Here is a 23,757-nt window from a genome sequence, read left to right as displayed (position 1 = left end):
CTGTTAGTCTTCAAGGTCTCACAAGGTTCTTTGTTATAAACAGCGGGTAACATCCAGTGATGTCTGCCCATCTCTGCAAGGGACTTCACTTGTGTAACATGACTTCCCTTACTTTCCTCAACCCTGAAGCCCCCAACATGTCCCCAAATCTGATCCAGCGGATCTGACAATCTTTTGGAGTGAAGCCTGGGAGCTCCCAGGGGCCTACAAAAGGTGAAGACAGGAAACTCCTGCTGCACGAGGGGATGTCCACTTGCGCAAGGTTGGATGCAATCCAGTATTCAGTTTCCATTTCATGTAGAGAGTATGAAGCATCTGAATGCCAAAAATCCTTTTAATTGTATATTAAAAGGAAATTCAGCTAACAAGCAACCATGTTTTTGTGAAATCAATCCGAACAGAAGCAGAAAGAGCAAGTCACAATTCTGTAGTTACTATGTATATATATGAAAAAAATGCTATACTAAAAAGTAAATTTAAATGCTTACTGAAACTGCCGTATCTTCATCATCTGAATCTTGCAAGCCAAGTGCAGCTTTTTGTAATTTCTTCCGCTCATTAGCCAAAGCCTCCTCAGTTTCATCAAACTTGAATCCTTTCCCAGAAAACCCGCTGCTCTTCTTAATTGTTTTCCCCTCCTAAAAGGCAAATCTCCTTGTTCAGAAGTCACTTCCACAATATAAAAATTCCAACTTAGCTTTTAACATGTTTATTGCAAATATTTCTATACTTGTTTATGTTAATGAATGGGGGAGCTGATCCTGCTAAAGTGCTGCTAAGCACTCACAACACATAATGCAGGTAGAAAAATTCCATATGCAGAAAAAGTCCAAATGTAGAAAAAAAAAGCAGATTTAACAGGTATCACACATAAAATAGAAATATATTTCACCTTAAAAAATAACTACATGGCACCTGTGGAACAAAAAGAACAAATCCACTGAACCCTTATTCTTTTTTAGATATTTCCATGCACACCCAAGCAGCATTTTAACGAAAAACTAAAAAATGAAACTGCAATGCTTTTCAGCCTATAAATCGAGGCATGATGTACATATGCAGCAAAATGGAAGGGACAATAGATAACACCACTTCAAGCTGCAGGTAGGGGGTGGGTGCTATTTTTTATTGTTCCTTATGTATGAAACTTCCTAGAAGTAAAAACTAAAACACAAACACAGAGCACCCCCTTTTCTAGGTTTCTACTAGTGAGAAGTTGTTGCACAAAAAAAGCACTCAAAAATGCCATCACCAAACCAGCAGTCTGAAGTAAACTACATTCTTTTACCTCCTTCTCATTATATTATTACCAGGCCTAACTCTACAGCATGGTCTCCAAACTTTAAAAGTACAGCTTGGATTCAAAAAGCAAAAGGAACAAAGCTCCTGCAAACAAGGACACACAGTGCTCAAACAGGCAGGCTCTATGGCAAGCCTCAAGCTACTGTTTGCTTTCTCAGAAGAACATATTTGGATTAGTTTCACTTTTCTCTCCCAACACTCAAAGTGGGAGGCGTTCTTGAGCAGAAGACACTTTGGCTCCAGCCCCATAAAAGCCACGTTAAAACTATGTCCCAACAAGTGCCCATCTGAAGCCTATTTAACAACTGTTTTGTCTTTGCACAAACATTATCAGACAACGGAAAAGTGGATTACTTACAGCCTTCTGCTGATCTTTGAAGTCGGTCCAAAGCTTCTCCAGCTCAGGAGGAACTGGATTACTTGACAACTCCAAAGCTTTAATTATATCACCAGCATACCGTGCTTGATCTTCAGTAATGAAGGTATAGGCATAACCCTGTTAATAAAATATTATGTATAAACTTTGGGGGCAGTTATATTTTAGGACACAACAACCCACCAAGCTAATGTGAAGAACTTAATTCACTGTTTGGGGGCAACCAAATATATAACAAATAGGGTGACAGATAAGAAGAGCAATCACAAGACACCAGTCTGTTTTAATCTTGTGGCGACTTCTTGACCCACAGGTGAATCAATGGGAATGTAGTCACTGACTTCCGTGGTATCACAGTTCTTTTGCTAATGTTTCCAGAGGACCTGACAACATTCCAGGATTGACTTTTAGCTTTTTTTAAAAGCAAGAGACAGGGGGCAGCATCCAACAAGTCAACTACACTGATGCAAGAAACCTTTGTGTGTTCAACAGCCCACTCATCAAGTCCAGACAGTTGGAGGGGACTCTAGAGAAGATTGGGGGGGACAGAAGATCTGTTGCACCAGCAGAATCCCACTAGTATAGCACTGGAAGCAACCTAGAATTTACATTTTTAAGTCTTAATTTTATCTTTCTACATTTCAGTTATAAAAAGGTCTTCTTTAAAAAATAACCTCATTTAAAAAGAAACGAGAACAATGCAAACATATGCTGTACATAGACATTATCCATAGTTCAGTGCAACATGAATTAGCATGCTAATTTGTTCCAGGACTGCAGTGATCTTACTGTACCTGCATATGAATATGGTTGCCTTGAAGCAGACATAATTCTACAGTACAAAACTGGTGTGGGATGCATGGCCAAAAGAATCTGAATTATGCCTTGAGGTTACACAATGGCTTTATATAGTTACAAACCAATACAAGATTATTATCATTATCATCTTCTGATCTAACTGAGTGATCAGTTAGAACGCATGCTTGTTCAGAAAACATGAATGTCAAAATGAACTTCCTGCTGATTTAAATCATAACTTAGATCAGATTTAATATAGGTAAAGGGACCCCTGACCGTTAGGTCCAGTCATGGCCGACTCTGGGGTTGCATGCTCATCTCGCTCTATAGGCCAAGGGAACCGGCGTTTGTCCGCAGACAGCTTCCGGGTCATGTGGCCAACATGACTAAGCTGCTTCTGGCGAATCAGAGCAGCGCATGGAAACGTCATTTACCTTCCCACCGGAGCGGTACCTATTTATCTACTTGCATTTTGACGTGCTTTCGAACTGCTAGGTTGGCAGGAGCTGGGACCGAGCAATGGGAGCTCACCCCGTCGTGGGGATTCAAACCGCCGACCTTCTGATTGGCAAGTCCTAGGCTCTGTGGTTTAACCCACAGCGCCACCCGCGACCTTAGATTTAAAATAGCCTTTATTTAAAACTGATCCACCTGCAGTGTTCTACAAATTCTCTACCTCATCTTTATCAGAGTACCATTTTTAGCAGTTTATTTATAAAAAATACTGCATACATACTTTGTTGCCTGCTCGTCCAGTTCTGCCTGCTCTGTGCACATAATCCTCATAATGATTGGGGCAGCTGTAGTTGACTACAAGCATAAGATGTTTTACATCAAGACCTCGGGCTGCCACGGATGTGGCCACAAGAAGCTTGCACACTCCATTCTTAAAATCATTGATTATGCTATCTCTGTCATACTGGTCAATACCTGTGGAGGACACATAATACAGATGTTGAGAAATGACATTATTCAGGTTTCATTACTCTAGTTATATAGATGTAATGACTGAATAATGTCCATTACCTCCATGAAGAGACAGGCAGGGATAAGAGGCTCTCATTAAGTCTTTCAGCAATCCATCAGCATGTTCTTGTTTATCTACAAATATAATGACAGCTCCTTGTTCCTGATAATGTCCCAATAATTCGAGTAACTTCAAAAACTTGTTCTCCTCCTCTATGACAATCTGAAAGAACAACATAGTTTAAGGAGACAGCATCTCACGGGTAATTGCTTAAATTGGCTTCCAGTGATACTGGAAGTAAAAATCAAGTATGTCAATATACAGTTCTCTTCCATCTCAACTCTATGATTCTTGCTTTAATTTTGATAGTGCAAATTGCTAAATTTTGCAAGAAAAACTACAGCTGCATCTAAGAAAGTGGGTCAAGGGTCTTCTCTTGCTTTTGGGAGTTGGGGAGTCACCCTGCTATGAAAGAAGTACAAGAAAGAGCTGTGCTGCTAGGAAGCTCCCATTATATATAAGCTTCCTGGCACAACAGTTCATAGACTGTGGATACAAATAGTAACATTGGTCGAAGGAAAAATAAATAATATCCTTGGTATAAGGAAAAATAAATCTCACTACTGTAAGATATTTTTGTCACTAGCCAAAGCCATGTAGGACAAGGATAAACATAATCACTATTCCCTACTTTGTAAAGTGAATGTATTTTAGAGGTCTATTTTTTTCAAAACAATCCAGAGCTGAAGCCTTCTTGGATGTACAGTTTTGTATGTACAACTGAGTTTTGAGCAGTTTGTTGCAAATGCAGCAGATGTATTCCTGAAACTTACCACTTTTTGTTCCACATCAGAGCAGACGACACTTCTACCACCAACTTGGACTTCTATTGGCTTGCTTAATATTCGACGAGCTAAAGCCTCCATGGCTCTAGGGAAGGTAGCAGAGAACATAACAGTCTGGCGATCAGGTCTCACATTGTCTACAATGCGCATAACCTAAAGCAAGTTCAAAGGGAAGGTTAACACCACAATTCTCCAAATCAAATTACTTGCATCTTAGCTCATGCAATACAATGCAAAACCTTACATAGACAGTTCTGGGAAACATTTTAGTAACCAAACATTTTTGCAAAAGCCTATGGAACATAGCAGGCATAGGCAAACTCAGCCCTCCAGATGTTTTGGAACTACAACTCCCATGATCACTAGCTAACAAGATCAGTGGTCAGGGATGATGGGAATTGTAGTCCCAAAACATCTGGAGGGCTGAGATTGCCTATGCCTGGTTTACCCCAACATTTTACATTGGTTGTACAAATACTCAAATAGCAATATGCTCTCAGTGCTTTTTCATTTACTGAAAAAAAATTGTAATTGGAAAGCAACTGAATATTGGGGACATTGTTTACTGTTGGGCATGGGACAATCTCCTATAAGCATTATTTTTGCAGGTCTACTTCTGTACAAATTCTGCAACAAAAAGTGCAGAACAACCCTCCTGCATTCTACAGGAAAGAAACTTCAGTGTCTACATTAGTGGTGGCTAATCTTTCTGATAAGTTTGCCACAAGCATAAGCCTTCTAGAGTTTCTTAAATACATCCCTTTTGTTGTTGCCTGATGCTATTTTGTATATAGTCTACTGAACTGGGGAGCAGGCAGCACTATAGGGCTAAGTATGTGCCAGCCAAGCCTGTGAACTTTCCAGGCACCCATTTCAGATTAATCAAGTATGTTCTAAACAATGGATGGAAGAACTATTTTTGTCTTGGGAGCTGAAATCACTTTTAGGCATCTTTCAGAGGCCACACGGGCAAGGGCAAAGGTAACGATGGGCAGAACAAATATTAATTTTGCTTTGTACAGCAAACTAGTTTCTACACCTGTTTACACATCCTTCTCTATCTTCCATCCAGCCAAGCAAGTAGCATTATTAGTGTTCAAGGACAAACTGACACTAGGCAAAACACTCAAGGATGGTGCAAAGCAGAGCCAGGATGTGGTTTAGGGAGAGTTCCAAGGACCAGATAGAAAGACCTGGAGGGTTGGAATGTGGCCCAAGGTCTGAACTAAAAAGACACACATAACTTCTTCCAACTCCTACAATACAATTATTCTAAGTCTAGTAGTTTCCCATTCTCACCTGAGGCTCAAAGCCCATGTCAAACATTCTATCAGCTTCATCAAGGACAACATATGTCACTCTCCGAAGATTTGTCACTCGACCTATGAAAAGGCGAGATAAAAATAAAGAGAAACAAGAATAAATCTAAAGGCCATTTTTCTTCAACAGCAAATGTAAATAAAATGGTACATATTCTGACTACTGGCTAAACAAACATTAAATGTTATATTTATTTTAGAAAAGCAATTTGCTAAATGCCTTATCTCTTGCTCCACTGACATTTTGGCAATTGTGTACTGATGCACAAGGCCCATTATTTTGTCAAACTCCTCTCTTGCATACCAGTACAGGGCCAGAAGAACCTGTAAAATTCAGAAAACAGCCCTCACCAAAACACATCATAAAACTAAGACTGAGGTGAAGCAACGAGCCACATCAGCCACTATCTGTGAGCGCCACCTAGAAAAAAACATATTAGAGATTACAGCGCATGTGTGGAAGGCAAAGTTCAAGAGCTAACTGAAGAAGCCCCACAAAAGCTTCTACATAGATTCTTATTTGAAATATTTAGGATGGGTGAAAGTAACCACAAAGAAGACAAGAGTTTTGTCACTGTTTTTTTTCGTCAGAAGCAGCACCTCTCACACTGATTTGAAGATAAGGAGAATCATCTAGACAGCAGCTAACAACAAGAATTGTATAAGCCCCATTTCCCATACCTTCAGACACACCTTAACACTTATAATTCAGTCTTTAAAAAGCTACCCCAATTGTAGTGGCAAATGGGTCTATGCATAGTATGTCTTTTGTCTTATTTTATGGTCTAAACTCAAAGAATTTGTCTTTAAAAATAAATCACAACAGATTCTTTCAGAAGTGCCAATACAAAAGGCACTTGAAGCTAAACTTAAATGTTGTATACAGTAGCAATTCTACATTATATCATTGAACTGAAGAACCCCCATATGTAAGTAGAACACACTGCCCTACACACATTGCATATGCAATTTGTGGGTTCCCCCCTCCATTAGCAGCAACATCTAAAGCCCTCCCCCCACCACACTAGGGGGTCATGAATCAGTGTGAAGCACAGGGTGTGGATGAAAAAATAAGGGGTGGGGTCAGAAGAACACATACACACCCTGCATTTGTGGTAGTGCTGTCCACTTGGGATTTTAGGATCTAATCTCATGTGATTCCGAATTACATGAGAGCAGATTGAGTTTTAACAACAAAACCCTTAAACGCTTAAAACTAGGGAAGAATTGAAATGTCTAAAACCCGCAGGTATTGCTGCTTCTATATGCTGTAAAGCAGTGTTTTTCCTGCCTTACCCATTCCCTTTACAGCAGTGTTCCCCAACCTTGGGCCTCCAGCTGTTTTTGGACCACAATTCCCATCATCCTTGACCACTGGTCTTGCTAGCGAGGGATGATGGGAGTTGTAGTCCAAAAACAGCTGGAGGCCCAAGGTTGGGGAACACTGCTGTAAAGGGAATGGGTAAGGCAGGAAAAACCCTACCCAACCTCCTCTGAACATGGGAAGAGCAGAACCCTGACATGAAGTTTGGGGTACATTAAAATCTAAGAAAGCATGGAACTTTCTCCACAGCATAGGGGTTATGCACTCCACCACAAGCTCCCTTCCAGGTGATTCTTTAATTCTGCAGATCCCTAGATTACTTCCACCTCAATCATCAATTATGATCTGAATTTCTCAACTACTTATTTGGATGCTGGACTGAGTTACACACAAGGGGAGGAACACACAATTTAGCTATTTTGAAGCAAGGATATTGCTTTAAAGAAAAGCTGTTTTAATGTGGCTTTTAAGGTAGCTAATTTAAAGCGGATAAAAGGTAAATCTCCTTCTTCAGGACTAAATACATATGTTATTATCCCATTTTAATTGGCAGAATTTTCATTATTTATTCAGCTCCTAAAAGTGTACATTGCTTGGGAACTGCAATGATGTACCTACCTTTGATGACTTAAGTCTTGGAAGCCCAGTTCTATAATTCTTGAAGGAACTTTTCCCACAGAAGTCAAATGTCAACAGTTTAGTAGAGGTTTTGAAGTACAATATTTAAGCAAATCAAACATTATTTGACAAGCATGCAATACGGAAATAAAAAGCATTTTAAAGCTGCAATATCTCTGTTTAGTATATTGATTTGTACTGAGACGAAAAACTTACGATATATGAGAGAAATTTCATGTTTTTGTTGAAAATGAATTGTGGATTTACTTCAATTTAGAAATGTGCAGCTATATTTCCTTCAACTAAAGTTAATTACTATGTTGCATTAATGTCAACAAGCATCAGACAGGCAGCATAATGTCAAATTAAGAAACAGTAATCCTAAGTAAGCCAATTTTGAAGTTGATATATAAATCTAAAATGCATGTACTTGTTCTAAGAAATTCTTAAGAGTTACTGTCCTTCACTTATAAGACCCACATCTAAAAGTTATTGGAAAGAACCATTTTTATAACTGTATTCACGATATCTGATATCACAGCTTCAAGAAATACATAACTTCCAGAATTCCATTTATGAATAAAATGTTCCATTTATTTATCATTAAAGAAAATCATTAAATGAAAGTCTCTTCTTACCATTGTTAGCTGCCAACATGTCAATCATGCGGCCAGGTGTGCAAACGATTATTTCAGCACCCCTTTTCAGTTCAGCAATCTGGTTATAAAATAAGTTGAGGAAAATTAAAATATATAACACTTATGGTAGTATCAGCAACCCTTAAGCAATTTATTCTACTCATCAGTGATTTAGTACCAATTCCCTCAGCAGTAAACATTAAAGGTTGGGGGGTACTATTCCCCTGCAACATCTGACTGGCTCATTTTTTGTCAGTTAAAACAAATCAAAACATAGTAAGATGCTTGCAAACACCTTACTTGCTATGGTGTCCCACAAAGATTAATCTGCAGTTGGCTAGCTCAGGGCGGCATCCAACCTATTGTAATTTAAATTGCCATGGGTGGTATCCAGCTTTTACTGTAGAACCAGTGAAATTAATGGAGCTAACTTAGCCATGTTGATTAATTTCAATGGGTCTATTCCAAATAAAACTTAGTTGAATACTGCGCTCTTGTTATGCGGCAGAGTTTAGACTCAATACATTCCATTTCTTGTGAATTATTAAGTGTGGAATGTCCCAAATATGCAGCTGGGAAACTCCCAATTACTATCTACCGTATTTTTCGTCCCATAGGACTCTCCATCCCAAAGGACGCACCTAGTTTTTTTTTGAGGAAATAGAGGAAAAATTTTTTTCCTTTATTTCCCCCCCAAAACCAGGTCGGGGAAACCGAACCAGGTCGAGGAACAGCCGGATGGCGGCGCTGCGCCTCCCTGCTGTCCCCCGAGCTTGTGGGGCTGGCTGATGTCTGCCCAGCGCGCGGGGCGCTCTGCTTCAGCGCGCCCTGTCCGCCGGGCGGCAGGCTGCTATCCGCAGCGTGGGGAGCCCTGCGGGGAACTCCTGCAGGGCTCCCCTCACTGCGGATGTCTGCCTGGCGCGAGGGGCGCTCTGCTTCAGGGCACACTTTGCGCCAGGCGGCAGGCTGTTATCCGCAGCGTGGGAGCCCTGCGGGGAACTCCTGCAGGGCTCCCCATGCTGCGGATGTCAGCCCGGCGCGCGGGGCGCTCTGCTTCAGGGCGCCCATCGCGCCGGGCGGCAGGCTGCTATCCGTAGCGTGGGGAGCCCCGCAGGGAACTCCCGCAGGGCTGCCTAGGCTGCGGATGTGTTCCCGAAGCGCTGGGTGCTCTGCTTTCAGCACGCCCGGTGCTCCGGGAAGCAGGCTGCTATCCGTAGCCTAGACAGCCCTGTGGGAGTTCCCCGCCTGAAGCACCGACCACTCTCGCTCTCCAAGCTTCAGCGAAAGCCTGCATTCGCCCCATAGGACGCACCCAGATTTCCCCTTCATTTTTGGAGGGGGAAAAGTGCGTCCTATAGGGCGATAAAATACGGTAAATTGTGAAAGCAACTCTGCAGTCAAAACAACAGCTGTGGGTTCAACAACAAAACTGAAAGTTCATAAAATTTTACCAGAATAGGAACATATTCAGTTTCATAGATCTGTAGAGTTGGCAGAGACCACAAAGGTCATCTAGTCCAAACCCCTGCAAGCAATGCAAGAATCTTTTGCCCAATCTTTTGCTTGAACCCATGACCCAGAGATTAAGAGTCTCATGTTCTACCTACTGAGCTACTAAGATGGTGATTTTGAAATCCTTCAGCAAAAAGCCCCCTTTGCTAATGTATGCATTAGAGAAGAAACAGGAACACACACACACACACCCCGTCCCGGTGGGTGTCCTGTCCCTCTTGGGGTGGGTGAAGTGTGGAATAGTCATGGAAGGCTGCTGCAAGAGCAGAGCCCAGCTCATGCCTCTATGGAACCAAAATAGTAACCTTCGTATTCTCTCTAAATTAAACAACTGTTACAGAGAAGCAACTTGAAACCAAAAAAAGAAAAAGGATTCCAAACAAGTTCTGCACCGATAGCAACACAAATCAAGACACTATGAATAGAGAGACAAGTTTTATATGTACCTGTTCACTTATTCCTGTTCCTCCATATACACATACAACTCTAACCCCAAGTGTCTTTGAGAACTTCTTACACTCCTTTGTAATTTGTAAAGCCAGCTCTCGAGTAGGAGTCATAATAACAGCTGAAAAGAACAAAGCAGTGTAATCACAAAAATCCTGACTCTTTACTCATAAATAAATCTCACCATTTTCAGCACCTTACTTCCAACACATGCTTAGAAGGTAGCGAGATTTCCTTCCACAAAAGAAATCCAATTTCTAGAATGACACAATTTTCTTTTGTGAGAGAAATCTAATATGTCATAGTAATAGGTATTTTATAGATGTATAGGATTTTATGTACAATATAAAAGTGTGTAAAGAAACAAGGTAAATATGAATTTCATCCAATTTCTTCCCATTAAGCCACGAACTTGCTTTTTTTAGATAACAAATTGGCAAAGCTCTAGCTTGGTGGCTTACAGGCACATTCAGACAACCATCCTTTGCATTTTGTTTCAGTTTTGTTCCTCATTTTGCTGCACATTTCCTGCTGTGCTCCATTCTCCTTTGAACTGCAACCTGGTGCTTTTCCTTAGTAAATCCTGAAGTTGCTTAGTAGCACCCAGTACCTCAATATATATGAGGCGGTGTTTGGGAAGAAAGATTGGGGAGGGAAGGAAACTTGAGGATGGCTCCATAAACTAATCCACACATATTCTGCTAGAAAAAATTAACATTTAAGAAACACCTGCAACACAGAAGCAAAGCATATCCTGTATTGCCTTCCCCTCCGCCTGACAAGGAGAAGTTACCAAATTTAATAGTGAAATCATAACTATATAGCACAAGCAGGCATTTCCTTTCATAGTTCACTTCCAGATCATGGTTGATCCATTAAATTAATTATTAACCTGCACACAAACAGCATGGCATTAAAAAGAATGTCGCTATCATGTACCTATTGGACCCTCTCCTTCTTCTAGTGGTCTCTGATCCATGATGTGCCTGAACATGGGCAACAGAAAAGCAATAGTTTTTCCACTTCCTGTTTTAGCAATGCCAATTAAATCACGTCCACCCATAATTGCAGGTATAGCCTGGGCTTGGATAGGGGTGGGCTTCTCATAGCCATGCCTTAAAGGAAATCAGAGATTGTATGTTAAGAACCTGAACGTTCTATTATGCACATTTTTAAAAAAAATTTACAGAGTCAAAATTATTAATTGAAATTAAAATACATCACAACATATATATGATTAGTGAACAAGTGACACTAAATAATTAAGTTACCTGTAGCTACCCTGAAATCTTGAATTTGCATGGCTTTGTTAGATAATTTCTTTTACACAGACCCACATGGTAACTGTGTGCTGCAAACAACTAACTACCAAACTTTTAGAAGACATCTGAAGGCAGCCCTGTTTAGGGAAGCTTTTAATATTTAATAGGTTATTGTATTTTAGTGTTTTGTTGGAAGCCGCCCAGAGTGGCTGGGGAAACCCAGCCAGATGGGCAGGGTATAAATAAATTTATTATTATTATTATTATTATTATTAACAGCACAAGTCAGAAAGCAAAGACACAAGGAGAATTCATATACACTTCAAGACATGCATGCTTCATTTTGCTGTTGTTCACTTACTTTTTCATGGAATTCAGGATTTTCATAGAAATACCACACTGTACCCAGGTTTTAATTGGCTTAGGACATCCTTTACCCTTGACTATAATTCCTTCCATTTCCAGCCTATATGCATTCACCTCTGAAACACAATCCAGATTAGCATACTGATTAACTTATCCACATAAATCAATGCCCTCTTGTAAGATATTCTCTGCACATGTGATATTATTGACCTCTGCAGCAATGTTTTTGATAAAGCATATTGAGATTTCCAATAAGCTTTCTATGTTGTAAGCATGACTACAAAAGACAGTGTTATGCATTAATATAGATGTTGATGACTCTCTTTTCCTAACACAGTAAGCCCACAACTTATGCGTAATTAACTTGTGTACATTCAGCTTTAAGCACTTGGAGAAAAAGAAAAAAATTAAAAGGGGGGGAAGGGTGTGGGTGTTCAGGAGAAAAGAATTTGGCAATCCCACCAACATTGTACCCAATGCATTTAGACTATATACAAAATTGGCTATATATGCACTATATACAAAATATAGTGGTGCCCCGCAAGACGAATGCCTCGCAAGACGAAAAACCCGCTAGACGAAAGGGTTTTCCGTTTTTCGAGGCGCTTCACAAGACGAATTTCCCTATGGGCTTGCTTCGCAAGACAAAAACGTCTTGCGAGTCTTGCGATTTTTTTCGCTTTTTTCTCCCTTTTTCTAAGCCGCTAAGCCGCTAATAGCGCTAATCCGCTAATAGGGTTGCTTCGCAAGATGAAAAAACCGCTAGACGAAGAGAATCGCGGAACGGATTCTTTTCGTCTTGCGAGGCACCACTGTAGTGCAATCCCCAGAATGTAGCCCCCATGTAAGCGTGAATGCTTACTGTATGCCAGGTATCCCCCTATTTTTATCTATGGTCATCTGAAATGCAACAGTTCTGAAACTAGAGTTACTACTACTTTGTCGGTTGTTATTACCTTCCTGAGTCATCTTAGCCAGCTCTGGGACTTCAACATAGAAGTTTTTCCTGTAGGGCTCATATTCAATCTTCCCATGATCCACTGGTTCCAGCAATTTCCTATGTTTGGTCTGGTACCCTGTCAGTGCAGTCTGGAGATCTACTTCCTCCTCTTCAGAAGAATACTGTTGAGTTATAAAATCACAAAAGCCAAACATTCAGGCAAAGTAATATTCAGGCAAAATCTGCTTTCTGCAGAGCATGTTTACCTTACCTTGCTAACTGAAAGTTATACTAAGAGCAGTCTAGGGCTGGGCAATAACTGCTTTCCAATATAGCAATATATCACCAGCTAAACATCATGGTATATCACAATATCTGAAATAAGGAAATATGCAGAAGCGAACAGGACAATGTCCTAGTGACTGCTACTACTTACAGGTCTAAAACTGATAAATGATGATATTATCAATCACCTCATGGCCACTTTCAGCATCAGGAAAGCCAAAATTCATCCAAATTTTTGGTTTGGGACTTGGCAAATGGTGGTACTCAGGACAATCCAAAGTATGGTGATGAGTCATAGTGAAAAGAAATAATCTGGGACTGCCAGACTGCCAGCAGGCCTTCTAGGCGGCAGAGGCAGCAGCAGCCTGGCAGTGGCAAAATCAACAACTGGGGGGGGGGGCAGTAGCCACGGCAGCCTGGCAGCAGTGGCACAATAATCAGCAGCCTGAGAAGCCTTGTCATGGCAGTGGGCAGCAGCAGCGACAGCAGCCTGCGAGGCCTTGTTGAGGTGGCGTCAGTAGTAGTGGCCTTCAATGCCTTGCCACAGTGGCAAAAGCGGCAACGGCCTGCAAGCCTTTCTCATGGCGGCGGCGGCAGCAGTGGCCTGTGAGACCTTGCAGTGGTGGCAGGAGACGCTAGCAGAAGCAGAGGTGGCCTGCAAGGCCTTGCTAAGGCAGGCTGCCACAGCTTCTACCACCACCTCCCACTACCGTCAGGAGGATTTGCAGGCCGCCACCACTTCTTTCCACCATGGCGAGGCCTCGTAAGCCCCCACTACTATTGCTGCCCTCTTCTGTTGCCACCATAAGGCCTCGCAAGATGCTTATCCTAATCCTTCTTACTTCTAATTATTATCAGTGACTCTGCAGTTCTGAAAGTATAAATCTCAAAAGGAAGCTATTAAGACTTAAGTATAGGCAAATGCCATTATATTTCAAAATGCCTATGGCAACTCTTCGTTTTTCCTGTGGGAAATATAGAGTTTTGCATATAGATTGGTGAACACCACAAAACTGGGTTACATACATGGTTAAAACAAACTGTTTTCTAAAATCTATAAACTTGATAGGGGATTTCATATGGCAAAATAAACAATTTGGCATGTTGTAATTACCTCCATTGCATCTTGGTCATTCACCATAAGTTCTCCTTTCTTCTTTTCTGTTTCTGGAGATGCTTTTTTGGTTTTCACCACTGTTACTACTTTAGTAACTGTTGGCCCAGATTTCTTTAAAAAGAAAAGGTCATAAACATTAGAAATTTTACAAGCCATCCTACTAGCAAACCCTATAGGGTACTAGTTTTGATCTCATATATTTCAGATTTAATGCACATATACTATTTTAAGACCTGAACATGATTTTTTAAGATTTACCTTTTCACTTCCACCTCCACCTCCACCTTTTACACTTCTCATATTGAACTTCTTAACCTCTTCTTTCACTTCTTCCATATATGCATCTAATGGATCAAGTTCTTCATCTTCAATCTCATTACCTTCCTTTTCCCCTTCTGCAGTTTCTTCATCATCATCTAATGCAAAAAGAGATTTTAACAGTATTTAATACCATTCTGAGATACAAGAAGTTTGTACAATTACAATTCATGCTTTCATAACCAAATGAATCAAATTGTTTCTTCTTGCCAAACAACTTGGAAAACTCTTAACACTTGCATGCATCCATTTATCATCATCATTATAATATTTGTATACTGTATTCATCCAAAGATCACAGAGCGATTCACAACATAAAAATAGAAAATGAGAACACAAATACATAGATATAATAAAAACAAATCCCCTCCCACAAACACGTTTAAGAGGCCATAGAATATTTAATCAGGCAAAGGCCTACTTATAGAGAAACATTTACACCTGGTACCTAAAGATATGTAATGAAGGCACCAGGCAAGCTGCCCTTGGGACAGCATTCCACAAACAGGGATACACCACAAAATAGGCCCATTCTTATGTTGCCACTCTCTGGACCTCCCATGGAGGGGGCACACACAGGACCTCAGATGATGATCACAGGGTCTGGGTCAGTTCATATAGGCTCAGAAGCTTAACATGGGCCCAACCCAATGGCCTGGGTTTGCACATCACTGTAAACCAATGAATGATTTATCATGACAATGCAAAAATGCTGGTTCCCAACAAGGAGCGTGCACCTATATTGCTCCTCCCCAGCATGGGATGGCAGCTAAGCCAAGGTTTGGCTTAGTGTGTTGTCCGAATATGGGATTGTGGCTAATGTCTCCCCTATCTAACTAGGACCCGTAACTGCAAACCTTGGCTACATATCATAGTTCAGGAGAGACCTCAACCATGATCCTGGGTTCAGACAACACACTGAACCAAACCTCGGCTTAGCTGCTACACAGCAGCAAACTAAGAAGTCTGGGAAGGAGTAAAGCGGGTGTTATTTCCTCCTTGGGAGTTTGCATATTTGCATACTATCGGCCATGGTTTGGGCTTAGCATGACATGCAAACGCAGCCCATATCTTCCCCTCTCCCTTAACCACTTTGAATGCAAAAAAGTAAAGTACATATGACATTGTACAGCAAATGATCTTCCACATCTGCACATGTTCAACAGCAACAAAAAGGCTTCCCTCCCCACAGTTAGTTACATAAGAAGTTAATACCATCATCATCTTCTAAGCTCCATTTTTTCCCCTGCTTCATTTCTTCAATTTCTTTCTTTAGTTCTCCTATATTTTCCATAGCTTTTTTGCGCTGTTCTTCTCTCCATTTCTCTACTCTTTCTTTTCGCTTCCTCATTTCCTCTTCTAGTTTGTTCTGATCGAAATTCTGAGGGAGAAAAAGCAACCATATGCAGTTACTGATCACTGACATGAACTCTGTTTTTCTAAAAGGAGATGCAAGACATTGCCAGTCACATCCAACATAAAATCTTGGGAAACTCATGTGTAATAATACAAGGGGGTTGGACTCGATGGCCCTTGTGGTCTCTTCCAACTCTATGATTCTATGATTCTTGGAGAATTAAGTACTGTCATTCTGTGCCTTGGACAGCTACTGTGTTTCATTCACTAATGAAGCAAAACATAAGCAGCAGAACATAGGAAAAAGCAAGCAGGTTCCAGCTGCACAGCTGTAATTACAAGAAACTGTTGTTACAGCAGCAGTAAGTAAATGCCCACAGTCACAACACAAATGTAGCTTATGTTCTACTTGTTAGAAGTCCTCTATTGAGCCACTACATTCTGTCCAGAAGGATGATTTAGAACAGATGTTTGTGCTACATGCAGAAAAACAAGACTTTATACAGCATTAGAAACACTATGAAGTCGATAAACTACAGTATTCTGCCCATTATTGAACAATGAAACTTTTCAATAGTTACTATACATACATTTACATCTTGACCCTTTTCTTCTTCTTTGTCCTCTTTCTCTTTTTTCTTTTCTTTGTTAACTTCCACACCTTCTACCTTTTCTTTTGATCGTGATCTGAAAGACAGTATCAAGAGTTGCATATGACTGATGGTGAATGTCAGCTTCCCTTAAGAAGCTTTAGGTGTAGTGAAGGAAACAAAAATGGTATTGCACATAAGTAATAATAAACTATGGGAAATTATTATTTAACACTGGAATCCCCAACATGGCACCCACAAACACAGTCTTTGCACCTGTCAAGGCCCCCTGCCTCTCTCAATTTTTGCTGGGTGTGAGCTGCCTGCTTCTTTCCTGTGCATTCTGTTTGTTTTGGCATATGTGCAGGTGCTTTGCCCACACTGAGAGGGGGGTTCTGAGCACTGCCAGTTTTTCTTACATGAAGTGGGATACTGAATTTTGTGCTGAAAGTAATAGTTTTAGTTTCCTAAATGTGCTCTGAAACACAAAAGGTTTGGGAATGATGTTATTGCACTCGCAGAATGACTTCCATTCATGCAACAGAAATTCCCATCCCTCTCTTTTCCCAGATTAGGAGATTTGCACTGTAGAATCCTAAGAGCTGATTTGGAGGGGCACACAGGGGGAAAAGAGGGAGAAGTTCCATTGAACAAGTAGAATTTGTTCAATAAGCATGCTGAATTTGATGGATACAAACCTGTTTATTAAAAAATAAGACTATCATGTTCAACAGGATTCACACCCAAGTAAATGTGCAAAACATTACAGCCATAAAATATAATCTAAAGCACCATCCCCCAACCTTGAGTCCCCAAAAACTGATGGACTAGAACCCCATCATCCCTAACTACTGTCATGCTGGCTGGAGAGGATTTATTACTTATTTGGTGCATTTATTACCTGCCCTACACCACAAGGTCACAGAACTGGCTACACAGCAAAAAGACAGTACAATATAAAATAATGACAGCTAAACTCAGTTCAACATAACCAGTATACCATCACAAACAACCAAACACTCCCAAAAGCTGGAGTAAAAAGCTGTACCTTAGCATGCCTTCAAAATATATGTAGAGCTGCCATTGGACACACATCTAAAAATAGGTATTTCCAAAATGTAGGAGCTTCCACTGAAAAGGCCCTACTGCATACCACTGCCCCACACACTAGTGCTTTTTAACTTGTTCATAAGCAATCTAGAGTACAAGTATAAAGTGATGCATTTCACATATATGCTCCTGGGGTCTGAACTAACAGTGACTGACCAGGAATGAGACCTCGGGGTTATAGTGGATAGTTCAATTAAGGTGTCGATCCAGTGTGTGGCAGCTGTAAGGATCATTAGGAAAGAAGCTGGAAATAAAACTACTGATATCATAACAGCATTACACAAAGCTATTGGTATGAAGACATTAGGAACATTGTGTACAGTTCTAGTGACCACACATCAAAAAGAATAATTTAGAGTTGGATAGGGTTCAGAAAACGGCAAACAAAATGATCAAGAGGATGGAAAAACTCCCCTATAAGGAAAAGTTGAAGTATTTGGATTTTTTTTTAATTCAGAGAAATAGCAAGTAAGAGGAGGCATGACAGAAGTTTATAAAAGTATACATATCATGAAGAAAGTGGATAGACAAGTTTTTCTTTCTGTCTCATAACACCCAATGAAGCTGAATTTTGGAATATTCAAGATACAATAAAGTGTCTTCCTTACACAGTTCAACTATGGAATTTGCTTTCACAGGAAGGTGTAACGGCCACCAACTTGGATGATTCTGAAAGAAGCTTAGACAAATTCATGGAAGTAAAAAATAAAAACAACCATTGGCTACTAACCATGATGGCTATGCTTTGCCTTCACAATTACAGGCAGTATGCTTTGGAATATCAGTTACTAGACACCGTAGGAGGGAAGAGTGCTCTTGCACATGCCCTGCTTGTGGGCTTCCCATAGGCATATGGCTGCTACGGTGAGAGCAGGACACTGAACAAGATGGCCTGATCCACCAGGCCCTTCTTATGCCCATGTGACTCAAGGGGCTTCAAAAGGAAAAAGAAAACTGTCTGCAGCGCTCTGTATTTGCCTCTTTAGATCCTGGCCTTAATCTCATCATGCACATAATTTCAGACATTTACAATTTATAGGCATATACCAAGTGTTAGGCTCCATTTTGATCTTTTCTTTCTTTTTTTCTTTTTCTCTCTTTCTTTCTTTTTGAAAGCAAACACTTATTGAAAATTTAATTTCCAGAATACCTACTCGTAACTAATAGTCCCAGTGTTTATTTTACACCTCCTTGAAGGAAACAGCTTGTGCAAATCAACTAAAAATGAATGCTTGTTTCACTAAGTGATTTAGCACTTGCTTTGGAAGTGTTAGTGTCCTCCAAGGAGTCACTGCTGGCTAAAATGAATGTTTTAAAACACACACCTTCCCTCAGAATCTGACAGACTTGGCTTCAATATGAAAGCCATTTATCATGTTTATTATGGATTTTTATTATTCCCACCTCTTCTCCCACAAAAAGGACAAATCCAATTCAAACATGTGCTAACCCTTGGCTATAAATGTAGAAATCATTTTGGTTGGTAAAATCTTATAAAGTTCTCTTTAGAGCCCACTGAAAGGTTTTAACAAAAACCATATGCTTATCTTAAACAACAGTTTATGTCACTGAACTTTCAAGACATTATCTTTGTGACTTTAGAATAAGGTTGATAAAGCTAGATGGATATATTTCTGAAATGGCTTACATATTTTTATTGTATACCTTGACCACATGCTTGCTCAATACTTTTCATTTAACACACCTGTTTTTAATTTTGAGAAAGCAGATCTGTAGAACAAAGAGGACTCCTTCAGGTTTTCTAAACGTAGTGATAGCAGCACAGAGGCCCCAAAGGAACAAGTTATAAAGAATGGTTTGATTTTCTGAGAGGCCAGAGAATCACCAATGCCATTTTCTTGCAGCCCAGCATACCGAAACAGCAGATAAACACAGTGCCCAGCAATGAGAGCACCAAGATCAATCACTAGGTGGAGCAGGCACACAACTCTCTCTATAAAGAGCAGCTACTCAACAAACAAGTAACAGAACTAAATATTTTCTTACATAGTATTATTTACAGAAAAATAAAAATAAAGGGCTCCCTATCATAATGGTTGGGGACGAGGGTGGCACTGTGGGTTAAATAACAGAGCCTAGGACTTGCCAATCATAAGGTCGGCAGTTCGAATCCCCGCGATGGGGTGAGCTCCCGTTGCTCGGTCCCTGCTCTTGCCAACCTAGCAGTTCGAAAGGACGTCAAAGTGCAAGTAGATAAATAGGTACCGCTCTGGCGGGAAGGTAAACGGCGTTTCCGTGCACTGCTCTGGTTCGCCAGAAGCGGCTTAGTCATGTTGGCCACATGACCCGGAAGCTGTACGCCGGCTGCCTCGGCCAATAAAATGAGATGAGCGCTTTATTGAGATGAGCCAAGACTGGATCTAATGGTCAGGGGTCCCTTTACCTTTATCATAATGGTACAGGTAACAACACTGGAGTGTATGCAACACCAACCCCCTGTCAGGAAGGATGAAGGGAGGTTTTTGGATACAAGTTAAGAACCTCAACAAGAAGATATGGTTTCCTCATTATGAAGCCAGAAATAAAAAGTACTCTGCATTACATGTCCCTCACAATACTCAACATTTCCTGTTTTGTGTTTTTGCTGACTCTCTGCAATGCTGTGTACATTAACACTGCCCATACATGCTCTTCCATTTTTATTGGGATTCCTTTAAAAATGTGTGGATACAGCTTAGGAATTGGGGGGGGGGAGAGGGAGAGAATACAGAACTGAAGTGCCTGAGGTAAATAAAAGTTCTAAAAGGAGAAAGTCCACCAAAGTGGAACAGCAGGTCAAACCTAAGAAGAAGGCAAATGCAAAACATCTGTCCTGGATCTCAGCAAAATTTTAAGGTTGTTATTATCATGATAGTTTCTGCTGCAATCATGCCAAGTTCAGATGAGGCAAACGTATGTTAAAAAATGTGGGGTTCTTCCTTTTTGGCACTGTGGTGGTGGTGAAGCAGATTTCAAAGCAGTCAAATGAAATATTGTAATAAAACTTGATAAAGGAAAGGACTCTATAATGTAGTATTTCCCAACAATTAATCTTCTAATGTCAGACTCTGAATTTTCAGAAACTTGGCATTTCATCTCTAGCGCTAATAGTTGCAGCAAAAGCATTAGAAATTTACTTGCAGTTCACACCAGGACAGAGGGAAGGGAGAAAAGAACTTATTAACTGGATACCATACAGAAGCAATTAGGCATATTTCCCCAATGCTCTTCCCTAATCACTTCATTTACTCACTTGTTTCTTCATATTTAATCTCTTGTCCCTATTCCTCACAAACTCAATACAATCCTCCTTATTTTTTATTCTACCATGCTTATCTCCATGCCTTCCTATATGTTGCTCTCTACCCAGGGACATTCTTCTTCTCTCATTGGTATTTATCAAAGTGTTTTTTTTCCTTCCCAAAGTCACAGAAAAGGTAGCTGTAACTCCCTCATCACATTATCAGAGATGCTCCAATGTCACCATCACCACTTCACAGCACACACAATGAAACACTCCCCCCCCCCCGGATTTTTTTCCTAATCTTCAAACGAGCTGTACTGATGGCAAGTTCCCTCTCTGTGTATATGCTTAATTCATGGTAATCCAGAGTAAGTTCAAACTTTCTTATGACTTATCTATAGAAAGTTGACCATAATTACAGCTATTCTATTAAAGTATTCAAATATTTAACAAAATGGCATGCATTAGTATGTCAAATTACCTGTTTTCTACTTTCTTGTTCTTGCCAGGGCTAGAAGATCGGGACCGTCGCCCTCTACTTCGGCTTCTGGATCTTCTTCTCTCTCGACTGCGTGATCGTCTCCTCTCTCTGCTCCGTTCCCGCTCTCTGCTTCGTGAACGCCTACGCACAAGCAGATTTTGGGTAATACTGTGTAAACAAAATATTATTTCTAGTTTAATCATTAAAAAGAGAGATAGTAGAAAATATTCATTAGTAATCTAAAAAGATTTCATTAGTAATCTAAAAAGAAAACAGGACAAGCATTAATACCAATGATTACAGCTTTTCAAGGAAAATGACCAACTGAGAACACTTCCTACTGGACACATCTTCTAGTTAGAAGCAACCTCTTTCACCAGAAAACACCCAGTATCTCCCAGGGAAGGAATGTTTTAATAAGTTATTCAATTTTCCTTTGCTTACCTCACACGCTTTCGATCACGTGACCGAGATCTCCTCTTGTCCCTGCTCCGTGATCTTTCACGCCTACGTTCTCTGTCCCTGCTTCTAGAACGTCTATCATCTCCACGTTTTGCTCTTTTGTCAGATGGAGAGCGACTCTTAGAACGGCTACCAGAACGCCCTCGTGATGAGGAGCGCTTCCGATAATGCCTGTGGTAGCAACAGAATGGTCAAGACACAACACCAAAATTGGAGTTTAGCATACACAACCACAGATGTTTTCAAAGAATACAAGCTTTAGAGCTTTTAAAAAGGTTAAAAATTAGCTCTTGACTTATCTTCACATGCTGGACAAGGACTGAGGAGGCACAGCTACAAATCCCACTCAGCCATGTGTGGGCCAGTCTCTCTTAGTCTAATCTACTTTACAGGCAGGTGAGTGATTGTTGGTATTCCCCCCAAAAAAAGCTCGATAAGTCTGGGCAATACCCCCCCCCCTCAATTTGGAGTTTCAAAAAATAGGGGTCGTCTTATACACGGGGCGTGTTATACACAGAAAAGTACGTTAAATAAGATAAAATTCAGAACTCATAAGAGGGGCTGACAATAATACAGTGGTGCCCCGCAAGACGAATGCCTCGCAAGACGGAAAACCCGCTAGGCGAAAGGGTTTTCCATTTTGGAGGCGCTTCGCTAAATGAATTTCTCTATGGGGTTGCTTCGCAAGACGAAAAAATCTTGCGAGTTCCCGCGGGTTTTTTTCGCTTCCCCCCCCTTCCTAAGCCGCTAAGCCACTTATCAGCTGTTCCGCTGATAAGCCGCGTAACAGCTGATTGCTAAAAGCCGCTAGACTGCTAATAGCGCTAATCCGCTAAGCTGTCAATGGGCTTGCTTCGCAAGACGAAAAAACTGCTAGACGAAGAGAATCGCGGAACGGATTCTTTTCGTCTTGCGAGGCACCACTGTAGAGTTCTTTGAGCTCTATTATTTTGTATGTAAAGTTATTTCCTTTTCAAATGGAAGCATGGCTCAAGGCAAAGAAGCATAACAATAACAGAAGGAAAGCAGTTTAGGAATTAATAAAACAGTGAGTAAAAGCAAAAATAAATGATAAACTAACATCCTTTGAACCATTTCCAGGCAACTAACTATTAACACTGTTAATTTCTAGGGCTGTAATGTCATGTAGATTATAAATTAGGACAGAAGATAACCTTATCCGTTTGTTGGCAGCTTGATCAAGCAATCCAATCTCTGGATAATTGTATACTCAGCCCCTAAATTACAATGGGACAGCATTGCCTATTGTTTAATTTTGAGATGGGGTAGAGAGAAATAATGCAGTACAAACAGTAGTATTTTTATGCCCAAAATGTTAAAAATTGTACTTTCCCTCTACCATATATCATAAATTAGAAGTATTGGGTTAATATCCAAAATACATGCCAAACATTCTCAAGAGCCACTAGCACCCTATAACACAGTTAAGGCTGCTAAGCAAACCATACCAAGAAAATCAAACATAGGGTGAAAAGAGTAAAGTATTACTTAAAACACTGCAACCTAAATAAATATCTTGCTAAAACCTTTTGTGGAACTGAAAATATAGAAAAACTAAAGAACTGTATCTTGTAGTACTATGAAAAACCGGCAGGTCCCAGCACTGTTTTCTTCCTTTGCAACAAGTGCACTTCATCTTGAGCAGGAAGAACCCACAGACGTTAGAAAAGAATAGGGGCCCTGTGAATATCTAAATTGGGCCCCGTACAGATATACTGAAAAAGGATGAGAACTTTATTAACACAATCATTAACATAGTAATCTGAGCTTAGAAAGTGTGAGATCAAAAACTATTATTTTAAATAGGGTAACTCACTGTTTTTGTTTGGACACCTGTTGCTTTGTTGATCTAAGGAAATGAGAGAGATTAAGATAAGCAAGGTGAAACCTTCTACTAAACCAGCATGAAACCTTTCACACTATGTGACATAAATGGTCCAGACTCATGCCATGCAATACTGGGATTTTCACTAATGTCATGAAACCATGTGTTACTGTGAAAGTCATTACAAGCTTATTACATAAGTCTTCAAACCATGTTCCATGCCAGTCAAGAGTT

The 23,757-nt window shown here is 40.4% G+C and overlaps 1 protein-coding gene across 4 annotated transcripts in view; it reads right to left on the bottom strand.

Annotated features, from left to right (window-relative positions):
* The window catches only part of DDX46 (DEAD-box helicase 46), a 37,866-nt gene that overhangs the window by 11,825 nt on the left and 2,284 nt on the right, over positions 1 to 23,757 (bottom strand). For 2 of the 4 annotated variants that reach the window (XM_079968096.1, XM_079968097.1), the window contains exons 2-19: positions 23,515 to 23,547; positions 21,660 to 21,848; positions 21,216 to 21,383; positions 16,381 to 16,477; positions 15,650 to 15,815; positions 14,375 to 14,532; positions 14,114 to 14,227; positions 12,731 to 12,896; positions 11,770 to 11,890; positions 11,086 to 11,261; positions 10,146 to 10,267; positions 8,188 to 8,266; positions 5,588 to 5,670; positions 4,277 to 4,441; positions 3,503 to 3,665; positions 3,213 to 3,406; positions 1,661 to 1,798; positions 489 to 638 (exon numbers count right to left, since the gene is read on the bottom strand). In XM_079968096.1, coding sequence (XP_079824222.1) covers positions 489 to 638; positions 1,661 to 1,798; positions 3,213 to 3,406; positions 3,503 to 3,665; positions 4,277 to 4,441; positions 5,588 to 5,670; positions 8,188 to 8,266; positions 10,146 to 10,267; positions 11,086 to 11,261; positions 11,770 to 11,890; positions 12,731 to 12,896; positions 14,114 to 14,227; positions 14,375 to 14,532; positions 15,650 to 15,815; positions 16,381 to 16,477; positions 21,216 to 21,383; positions 21,660 to 21,848; positions 23,515 to 23,547 — 2,482 coding nt within the window. The remainder of the gene's footprint in view (positions 1 to 488; positions 639 to 1,660; positions 1,799 to 3,212; positions 3,407 to 3,502; positions 3,666 to 4,276; positions 4,442 to 5,587; positions 5,671 to 8,187; positions 8,267 to 10,145; positions 10,268 to 11,085; positions 11,262 to 11,769; positions 11,891 to 12,730; positions 12,897 to 14,113; positions 14,228 to 14,374; positions 14,533 to 15,649; positions 15,816 to 16,380; positions 16,478 to 21,215; positions 21,384 to 21,659; positions 21,849 to 23,514; positions 23,548 to 23,757) is intronic. The other 2 variants (XM_079968098.1, XM_079968099.1) reach the window with 1 other exon arrangement.

The sequence above is a fragment of the Podarcis cretensis genome, assembly GCF_951804945.1.
Source record: "Podarcis cretensis genome assembly, chromosome: 2".
In the NCBI taxonomy this organism is placed as follows: Eukaryota; Metazoa; Chordata; class Lepidosauria; order Squamata; family Lacertidae; genus Podarcis; species Podarcis cretensis.
Note: the sequence above shows the minus strand (reverse complement) of the source record. Positions and strands in the feature narration are given on the sequence as shown.